Here is an 11,707-nt window from a genome sequence, read left to right on the forward strand (position 1 = left end):
AATGGTGATTGAATTATTTTTCATAAAAAAGTGGTTGGTTGTTTAAATTCTTGTGATCGCGTGCCGACACGTCTTCTCATTGTTTAACTAAAGATTAGCTTTGCAACGATAAGCCGGCGTGAGTGAAAAGTCAATCGAATCCTTTCGGGAGAAGGTGAAATGTCAAGAGGACGTCTTCGGTCGGTCGGCCAGAGGGTCGGTCGGTCGGCCAGACGGACGGACGGTCCACTCACGTCGGGGTATTCTTTGACGGGCACGTAGAGCTTCTCCTGCAGCTGAGCCACCGGACCAATCGGCTCGGGGAGATCCTCACAGTCCCGCCCGTTGGGCACGCCCCCGTTCATTGTGTCGTTGTACATGTCCTTCCTGACTCGCCCGATCTCTGAGAGAGACAGAGGGAGAGAGGGACAAAAAAAGAGAGGGGAGGGTAGAGGGAGAGGGGGGGTGTTAGACAGGGTTGAATTGAGGTGACTTAACTAACGGGTGGAGGAAATGCATGGTTGCTCACACACTTTAAAATCCCAAGTGTTAACTTTAACTCCGGGGGGGGTTACAAATCCAAACAAATGGACCCTTATGGTTCCATTTGTAACAACCCCCCGGAGTTAAATCGACACAGAGGAGTTTACTGTGTGTACAGTATGTACATCACAAAAGGACCATTTGGTTTAGAGTTCTAACACTGTCAGAGTTAAATTAACACTTTAACACAACGCTTGTCTTTTGGATGAGAGAGCAACCTTCCAACATGATGACTCATCATCATTACAACTGGTGAAACTGGAGCCTCATGACAGACAGACAGACAGACAGACAGACAGACAGACAGACAGACAGACAGACAGACAGACAGACATTCTGCACTACAATGTAGAATCTAGCCAAGCAGCTGACAATAAGGCCTCATGTTTATACTGGCAATCTGTGTCTCTATCTGTCTTCTCCAATCAGTGGTGGAACAAAACTACAAGCTCACAAACAAAACTACAAGCTCACAAACAAAACTACAAGCTCACAAACAAAACTACAAGCTCACAAACAAAACTACAAGCTCACAAACAAAACTACAAGCTCACAAGCAAAACTACAAGCTCACAAGCAAAACTACAAGCTCACAAGCAAAACTACAAGCTCACAAACAAAACTACAAGCTCACAAACAAAACTACAAGCTCACAAGCAAAACTACAAGCTCACAACGCGCCGCGTCGCGACACATTGTGAGCTTGTAGACAATTCTTTGTATATTACTTTTTGGTGTGTTAAGTATATCTTCACGCCAATACTTTTATAGTATTATTATAGTAACAGAGTATTTCTATATCGTGGTGTTGCCACTTTTACTTAAGTAAAACATAAATGGCGTCTTCTTCTTCCTCCACCACTGTCTCTAATACGTTCCCACACAGTGGAACTCTTCTGGGCTTCAGTAAATCTCAGTAAATTATGTGAGGTTGGCGTGAGTCACCTGCTCTAAGTAACGTGTGTGTGAGAGGACCGTCTGGGGTTAAGGACAGGGAGAAGGACAGTTATTAACACACACACACACACACACACACACACACACACACACACACACACACACACACACACACACACACACACACACACACACACACACACACACACACACACACACACACACACACACACACACACACACACACACACACACACACACACACACACAGTAGGACGTCACCAGTGTTGCCATGTCTGTTGCTTGTTATAGGCGACTTTGGGCCTGTTTTTCTGTTTGCAGGTTGTGTTTTTTAGGGGCTTGTATCTAAAGTGTAAAGTTGCTTAGTAGGGCTTGTCCCCCCCCCCATCTAGAAATATTTTGTACCAGATTTGTGTTGTTAACATCCTTTATTTTTCGAGATTTGTTTGAAAATAGCGGATCTACAAGCTCACAACACGTCGCATCACAATGCATTGTGAACTTGTAGATCAGCTTCATGTTCAAATAGCCTATGTAGTTAAGTGTGCTCATGTGGTCGCTTGTTTTGGGCTTTATTCCATAGACCTAGTTGCTGATTTCTCTCGCAGAATCTGGCAACACTGGTTAAGGACAGAGAGAAGGACAGTTATTAAAACACACACACACACACACACACACACACACACACACACACACACACACACACACACACACACACACACACACACACACACACACACACACACACACACACACACACACACACACACACACACACACACACACAGGGGGAAGTCACTGAACCGCGGCCATGCACAAACTAATCATTTCTCAAAGTGTCCTCGTGACTTTGATCATATTAGACTGTCTGAATGTGAATCTGACCACCAGTTCAACGCAGGGAATTAACAATTACAAACCACACCTGTTGCACCGTTTAAATCAAAACCTGTGATTTTGGCGAGATCTTAGTCTTCAAGGTCTTTTCTTGTCATTAATCACAATTAAGGCTGGAATTTTGTCAAAAGCACAAAGTGTGTGCGTGTGTGTGTGTGTGTGTGTGTGTGTGTGTGTGTGTGTGTGTGTGTGTGTGTGTGTGTGTGTGTGTGTGCGTGCGTGCGCTTCACCCAGTGTCACAGACTGAGTGATCAGTAGAGATAGGCCGATATGGTCATTATCTGGCTTAATCGTCAATTATGCAGCTTAAGCGTCCCAAATATCAATAACTTCCAACCTGACTATCCCTAAAAACAGCAGATCTACAAGCTTGTAATTGAAGATTGGCTATTTTTTCGATTTTTTTCATTTTTGAAAAAACGTCGTTTTCCCAACATGGATTCAGCACTTTTTGACAAAACATGTCTCTAACCATCGTAATCGGTGGACAAAATAACTCGGTTGAGTGTCGGAATCCCCCCAAAAGAATCGGGTAACGGTCCGGCTCTGGCGATAACCTTCAATGAGTGAGAGCTGCTCTTCCATGTTTGTTTACGGGCCAACTCAGATGACCGATGCTACCCTATGATGCATTTGTAATGGCATGCTGGAGCTCCATAATAAGTGGCTACTGCACACACACACACACACACACACACACACACACACACACACACACACACACACACACACACACACACACACACACACACACACACACACACACACACACACACACACACACACACACACAAACAAACATCCCAAAACAAACTCGTAAGGCTACTTCTTGGCCTCAATTACAAAGCCCATCTAACCCATGCCCATTTTGCTAGGCTTGGATGGCTTAGGGTTGAGGACAGAGTACAGCAACTTGCTATGGGCCTGGTCTTTAAGATACACCACAACATTGGGATCCCCCTGTATTTGTCAAAATACTTCCAAAATGTTAATCAAGTCCATGATCATAACACCAGAGGCAGCTCCACAAACCATGTTCAACCCAGATTTGGCACAACAAAGGGAATGAACTCTTTCTCATGCTATTCATCTAAAATGTGGAATGCCCTACCAAAAGGAGTAAAGGAGTGTAAAACCCTACTTACTTTCAAAAATGCCCTAAAGATACACCTTCAGGAGACTGCAATTCAAAAATGGCCCCTGTCCAAGTCCTAACCTACCCCATGTCCTAACCTAACCTACCCCCCCCCCCCTCTCTTTCTTTTTTGTACATATTTTTCACCCTTCATACTTCATACCAGTAACCTGTAAACTGATTGTATGACATTCTGTATAGTAGTGTGTATATCTGTCTGTCTCTTATATGTCAACATGATTTGTGTGCATGGGGATCTCATCTTAAACAAGCTACGTGCTTAACTGAGCTATCCAGTTTAGTAGACCTTGTATTGCGAATTTGTACTTCCATGTACTGTTATGTACTGCCATGTACTGTTCTCATGTCTTACTAAATAAAGTACATCAATCAAAAACACACACACACACACACACACACACACACACACAAACACACACACACACACACACACACACACACAGTGTTGGAAAAGGTACTCAAATGTCTTACTTAAGTAAAAGTATCAATACTGCAATGTAGAAGTACTCTGTTATAAGTAAAAGTCCGGAATTCAACATTTACTTGAGTAAAAGTACAAAAGTATTGGTATCCAAATGTACTCAAAGTACCAAAAGTAAAAGTACTAAAATGTTTGAAAATAGCCAATCTACAAGCTCACAACGCGTCGCGGAAATTGGAAATACTCAAGTACAGCACAAATACCCCCCAAAAAAAAACTTAAGTACAGTACTTGAGTAAATGTACTTGTAACGTTACTTTACACCACTGACAGACACACACGCGCGCACAGTCTGCACACACACGCGCATACACACAGAATGACTGCCTGGAGTCACAAATATCATGTGACCTCAGCATGCTAACAGGCATGTCTCCCTGCCCTGTGAGTGATAAGTCACAGCCATAATAACTATAGTAGCTCTCTCTCTATAATTACAGCCACGGCTACAATGACAGCTATGATCCTGTAATAACCCACTCTGACCCGCTGCCGCAAAGGTGACTATTAAACACACACACACACACACACACACACACACACACACACACACACACACACACACACACACACACACACACACACACACACACACACACACACACACACACACACACAGTATAATGTCATGTCATACTTCCATGGCAAGAGGCCCAGGGGCGATTATTATTATACAGTGGCACACAAACACACACACAACACACACAAACACGCAGTGGTGTAAAGTAACTAAGTACATGTACTCAAGTAAAAAAAATTGGTACTTTTACTTTCACTGCAGAGTTTCCAATTGTCTAAACTTTTACTTCTATTCCACCACTATCTCAGAGGCAAATATTGTACTTTTACTCCACTACGATTATATGAAAACTTTAGCTACTAGTTACTTTGCAGATATAAAGTATTACGTTATAAAACATACATTAACCACTTTAGCCCCATTTTATACCTAGGCTATTTGAAAATAGCAGATCTACAAGCTCACAACGCGTCGCGATGCGACGCGTTGTGAGCTTGTAGATCGGCTATTTTCAAACATTTTAGCACTTTTACTTTTGGTACTTTAAGTACATTTTGATATCAATACTTTTGTACTTTTACTCAAGTACGGTATTTTTTTTATTCCAGACTTTTACTTGTAACAGAGTACTTCTACGTTGCAGTATTGATACTTTTACTCAAGTAAAACCTTACTTTTTCCACCACTGCAAACACGGCAGTGAGACTTTAGAAGTCACACTGTCAACGGAAACGAGGGAGTAGGTCACGCAGCACGCTGGAGGAAAAGGAGAAGTGAGAGCGGGTGGAGAGAGAGAATGGAGAGAAGAAGGAGAGGAGAAAAGGAGAAGTATCTCACTTCTCCTTTTCCTCCTCCTTCTCCCCATTCTCCTCTCTGTTGAGAGGAGAATGGAGGAGAAGGAGACGCAGAGATAACACATTCAATCCTGGAACACATCTGTGTCATTCTAGATTTATTTGGCTATTCAAAAATAGCAGATATACAAGCTATGAGCTGGTGGATCTGTCATTTTTGCAAATCTTTGAGTATATATATACATTTTTTTACTCAAATCATTGCTTCTGGGGGTCCCTGCAACAAAATATTTTCAGATGGGGGTCCGCAGACAAATACATATCATTTTGGATGGTCCTTGACATGAAAACAGTTTGAGAACCTCTGATATTATAGCAACAGGTAGGATTTAGAAAACATTTGTAGAATAAAAATGTTCGCTTTAAAAATATATATATATTATAAGATTTGCACACACGTTCACGATTTCTCAAAAAGAAATAGCAGATCTACAAGCTCGTAGCTTGTAGATCTGCTATTTTTGAATAGCCCAAAGTATAAAATAATGGTCATTATAGCTAATAATCTAAAATGACCCAGCTATGCGTTCGGGGGATTGAATGGGATAAAAGAACACAGTGCTGTGTTACTGGCCTTATCTCAACACACTTCAAACTGTCACCATGTGTTTATATATAGAGCCGGACACACTGTTTCCCTACATGCCACAAACAGGAACATCCATGACCAGCGTGAGATGTGATGTGTGTGATATATATTATAGCAGTGATTCTCCGCCAGTGGTGGAAAAAGTACTCACATTTATTACTTTAGTAAAAGAATCAATACTGCAATGTAGAAATACTCTGTTACAAGTAAAAGTCCGGAATTTAAAATGTACTTGAGTAAAACTACAAAAGTATTGGTATCAAAATGTACTTAAAGTACCAAAGTAAAAGAACTCATTACGCAGAATGTCCCTTTTCACAAGTTCAATATGTACAAAAATCTTTTGAAAATAGCAGATCTACAAGCTCACAACGTGTCGCGTTGTGAGCTTGTAGATCGGCTATTTTCAAATAGCCAAAGAATATATAAGGCTAAAATGGTTAATGCATGTTTTGTAATAATAATCTAAATCTACAAAGTAACTAAAGTTTTCAAATAACTGTGTTGGAGTAAAAGTACAATATTTGCCTCTGAGATGTAGTGGAGTAGAAGTAAAAGCAATTTGAAATACTCCAGTAAAGTAAAAATGCCTCAAAATTGTACTCAAGTACAGTACATGAGTACACGTACTTAGTTACTTTCCACCACTGTTCTCCGCAAACATTTTCATGTCAAGAAACCCCCCAAAATTCTGTGGATCATCCTTCATAAAGTATTTTATGCCAGAGGGGCCCCCCATGACAAGAGATTTGGCAAACTGTGTCAACATTCTTTCAAAAATAGCCAATCAATACAAGCTCACAACAACGCCTTACAATGAGCTCGTAGATTGGCTATTTTACAAGAAAATAGGGCGTAAGTGTTTTAAACTGTTACTCATTTTGCTGGGGACTCTCTGGAACCCCCTCAGGGACCCCTTGGGACCCCACTCTGAGAACCAGGGACATTACAGTTACAGTAGAGAGCCACAACAATCACTACTAGAAAACATGGCCTTCATTCTTTAGACGTCATGTAATGTGTGTGTGTGTGTGTGTGTGTGTGTGTGTGTGTGTGTGTGTGTGTGTGTGTGTGTGTGTGTGTGTGTGTGTGTGTGTGTGTGTGATGTCTGCTTATCATAAGCGACTTGTTTGTAAATATTGGTAGTCGTTGCATGTTGTGTTTTTTTGGGGCTTGTTTCTAAAGTTTAGTTGTTGCTTATTTGGGCTTCTTTTTCCTGATGTTGACACTCAAACATCGTCATGTCAAGGACCCCTAAATGAATACATTATTGATAATATTTGGTGTCAGGGACTCCCTATACTATATTTGTGTTGTTAAAATGTTTAAAAAAAAAAAATATCCCAAATTCTTCCACTTTTTTTTTTCTCCAAGATTTGTTTTGAAAATAGCCAATCTACAAGCTCACAACAACGCTGTGCATCGCGACACGTTGTGAGCTTGTATATTGGCTATTTTCAAATAGCCAATGCATATAGTTAAAGTGCTCATGTTGCTTCTTTTGGCCTTGTTTTCATAGACCTGGTTGCTTGTTTCTCTCACAAAATATGGCAACACCGAGTAGTGGTGGGGTTTGCTCTGTGTGTCAGACTGCAGGGGGGGGGGGGGGGGGGCACAATGTCCCGGAACAACCCTGCATTCAGCAGCAGCTTTGGGGGCTTTTTTCTTTGGTACGGGCGACGGGCGTTCACATAGGACGCCTGGGACGGGTCCATTCGGAAATGACTCATCCATTTTTTTTTTTCTTTTATAAAGAGAACTGACACCTGTGTGTCTTCATCCAAACATCTTTGATGATGATAGTATACAAGTTGTTAGAAACTAATGAATGGGCTGTATTATAGGTCTGTGGTTGCATTTTTACACCTGGAGCACCTATATGTTGTTATACCTTTCAAGGCGAGAACACCTCTGTGTCACATTAGCCGTTGCTACATACAGTATTATTTAGCAACATCATTTTTTTATTTTTATGAAAATGTGATGTTTTTCAGAAAACTTAGAAGGCGTTTTTATTATAATCGGCCTCTGGTCTAAATGGGATAAAAGACTATCACATTATAGGCTCTACCTGATCATTTGAGAATTATTTCACATCATGTTGATTTGTTGATGTGTTTTGTTTTGTAGTTATGGGTTACCCCTCCCCCTCCCCCCCAGACTGTCTCTCAATGTCGGGTCCGGGGACCACTTAGGGTATTGGTTGTCAAAGTGGGGTCCGGGGACTCCCCGGGGTCCTTGGGGGGGTACCAGGGGGTCCCTAGCAAAATGTGTTAATATACCATCACAATAATTTTAACCACTTTATACTTTGGCTATTCAAAAATAGCAGATATACAAGCTCATAACGCAGCACCGAGTGCTGCGTTATGAGCTCGTAGATCTGCTATTTTTGAAAGATCCCTGGCACAAAATATTTGTTTAGATGGGGGGTCAAATACATGTCATTTTGGGGGTCCTTGACATGAAAAAGTTTGTGGTTTGAGAACCACCGACTTAGGGGTCCAACAAATGGACACTCCACGGGTCTGTAACTCTGAGAGTGTACAGATGGACGCAAATGGACCCTAAACTCTCAGAGTTACAATATGACACAGGGGATTCTACAGCGTAGAATAGAATAGACTGTGGTCCCTAGAGATAAAAACATTTGATCAAACGGGGGGGGGGTCCTTGTAAATGTAAAAGGTAGAGAATCACAGACTTCACATATAGATGTTGATGCTGATAAGCAACAACAGCAGAAGGGTGTTCTATAGGGAGGGTTGGGGCGGCTGACTGACTGTAATCAAAAAAGCGTTCCAAATCAAATATTTTCACATTGACATGTTGTCGTGCCTGTCCGGGGATGGGCCCACACACACTCTGCATAAGCCACAGCATTAGGTCACCATGGGAAAGGCTAACAACTGACTATTTGTTCCCCCACATCCAGCACCAACTGCCCCTCTGTGTCTGTCTCTCTCTGTGTGTGTGTGTGTGTGTGTGTGTGTGTGTGTGTGTGTGTGTGTGTGTGTGTGTGTGTGTGTGTGTGTGTGTGTGTGTGTGTGTGTGTGTGTGTGTGTGTGTGTGTGTGTGTCGCCCCCAAGGCGGTGGCATCATTCACGTTATTCCACATATCATATCAGTAGAGTTGGCAAGCCTATGTATAACATTTAGGCATGTGATGTATATTAAAATTTAGGTGACAAAAAAGTGACCTACAAATCACTTTTAATGTAATATTACAGTGTACAGTCCGGGGACCCCCAAGGGTCCATGGGATGGGGGGGTTACCAGGGGGTCCCCAGCAAAATTATCTATTATAGCGTCACAATCATTTGAACCACTTAAACCATATTTTATACTTTGGCTATTTTTGAAAAATCTCTGGCACAAAAATATGTTTGACATGGGCTTGTCTGCAGCCAAATACATGTCATTTTGGGGGTCCTTGACATGAAAAAAGTTTGAGAACCACTGGTCTAGCGTAGAAGGAATAAGAACTTATATATTGCACACACACACACACACACACACACACACACACACACACACACACACACACACACACACACACACACACACACACACACACACACACACACACACACACACACACACACACACAATAAGTCGAAGTGACTCCATCATCTCCATCATCCTCTTACCTTCGTCCAGAAGCCTCTCCAGGTGGGAGAAGATCCCACTGAAGTTGGGCAGAGAGCTCATGACCTTCCTGTCGTTCATCAGCTGCATCAGGTAGTCCGGGCTGGACTTGGGTCTCTCCTTGACCTCTGTCTCCCCCACCATGATGGCTCTGGAGCACCACAGGCTGGAATGATGGTTAATGATGTGGTAGTAGTGTGGGGAAAGTCTGGACGAGGTTGTTGTTGATGGGACCAACAACCAGCAGCAAGCAGCAGCAGCAGCAGATCCGCAGTGATTTCGGCCTGGATGGATCAGATGGGATCCTGTGGATCAGATGGGATCCTGTGGGATCAGTGTGATCCACTATGCAGCCCAGGATGTCTAGAAGAACTGGATTGTATCCTCTAAATCAAAGTGATCCACTGTGACTGTGAAAGCCAGGCGGTCTAGAGAAGTGGATGGATCCTGTAGAAAGATCCGAGTGATCCACTGTGAAGCCAGGCGGTCTAGAAGTGGATTAGATCCGGGTAGATCTAGTAGCGCAGTGATCCACTATGGAGCCAGTCCGGTGCAGTTTGGGTGAAACGTTAGACCTCCTGATTAGATGATAGATGTTGAACTGAAGGCTGAACAGTTCAAAAAGCCTCTCCCCTGAAAATACCTCATATGTTCCCCTCCCTCCCCGAGCGAGAGCTCCCTCTCTCTCTCTCTTTCTCACACACAAACACACACACATACACACACTCTAACTCACTCTCACACTCACACACCCTCTGGATACTGTGTATCCACTCCCTTCAAAAAGTTACAAAGTTTCCACTGTGTATCGGTTCCTCTCTGTGTGATAGAGTTGTTGTTTGTTGTTCTCCACGCGGTGAGTAAAGCAGACACAGGACCGTTTGGTTCAATAACTTCAACTAAAAGTGTCTTCTCTCTCTCTAGTGTTAATGTTACTGCTCTCTCTCTCTCTCTCTCTCTCTCTCTCTCTATCATATGATCGGTGGAGCTGCTGCACGGGGCGCAGAGGGAACGCGCTGCGCGGTCACGCGGACATGAGAGAGATAGAGAGAGAGGGAGAGAGAGAGGGAGAGAGAGAGGGGGAGAGAGAGAGAGAGAGAGAGAGAGAGAAAGGGGAGGAGGCTGTTCCCCTCTGTGTGCTCCCAGCCCCCACCCACCACCCCAATCCCAATGTCTCTCTACCTCTCTCTCTGTCTCTCGTCCCCCCCCCCCCCTCTCTCTCTCTCTCTCTCTGTGTCTCTCAATTCAATTCAACAGGCTTTATTGTCATCATGACATTTTACAAGTGTTGCCAAAGTACAATTACAATTATGACATAAACAACAAACAACATAAAATCAATGAAATGACATAAATAAAGGAGATGGTGCATGAGTAAAACATCTGTCTGTCTATCTGTCTGTCTGTCTGTCTGTCTGTCTGTCTGTCTGTCTGTCTCTCTCATTCTCTCTCTCTCTCTCTCTCACTCACACACACACACACACACACACACACACACACACACACACACACACACACACACACACACAGTGTCACATGCACGCACTTAACACACCGGCACCGAACACAACACAACGAGTAGAACACAAACACACACACACACACAGTATAATAGGCCTACATAGGTATGCACAGCACCTGTTCTGCAGCCAGCAGTTACTGTCCATCACTGTGTGTGTGTGTGTGTGTGTGTGTGTGTGTGTGTGTGTGTGTGCGTGCGTGCGTGCGTGCGTGCGTGCGTGCGTGCGTGCGTGCGTGCGTGCGTGCGTGCGTGCGTGCAGGTGCCCTGTCTGCCTGTTTGTCACATTGACACCCATTCCCATGTTAGGGCCTTTTGCCGTGGCCCCTGGCCTTGCATCAGGTGGCCGTGCACCTAAAATAATACACCGCTGGGGTAAAGACACTGTGTTTGATCCCTATGGGGGGAGGGGGGGGCCACAGCAGGGGGTCCCACTGACATTGAATTGTTATGGGGGGGGTCAGTGGTCACACAGGGGGCTGGGGGGGGTCTATACTTAACCTGTCATAAATCACAGACACACTGCCACTGACTGACGCATGCAGACCGGCACGGATTTGAGCTGTGGTGGAAAGTAAACCAAGTGCATTTACTCAAGTACAA

At 43.5% G+C, this 11,707-nt stretch overlaps 1 protein-coding gene across 2 annotated transcripts in view; it reads right to left on the reverse strand.

Annotated features, from left to right (window-relative positions):
- qki2 (QKI, KH domain containing, RNA binding 2) overlaps window positions 1-10,540 on the reverse strand; it is a 34,906-nt gene extending 24,366 nt beyond the window's left edge. For both annotated transcript variants that reach the window (XM_084077751.1, XM_084077752.1), the window contains exons 1-2: window positions 9,588-10,540; window positions 234-382 (exon numbers count right to left, since the gene is read on the reverse strand). In XM_084077751.1, coding sequence (XP_083933877.1) covers window positions 234-382; window positions 9,588-9,729 — 291 coding nt within the window. In that variant the 5' untranslated portion in view covers window positions 9,730-10,540. The remainder of the gene's footprint in view (window positions 1-233; window positions 383-9,587) is intronic.
- Between the last annotated feature and the right edge of the window lie 1,167 nt (window positions 10,541-11,707).

This window comes from Gymnoscopelus microlampas (genome assembly GCF_963454915.1).
Source record: "Gymnoscopelus microlampas genome assembly, chromosome: 14".
NCBI lineage: Eukaryota > Metazoa > Chordata > Actinopteri > Myctophiformes > Myctophidae > Gymnoscopelus > Gymnoscopelus microlampas.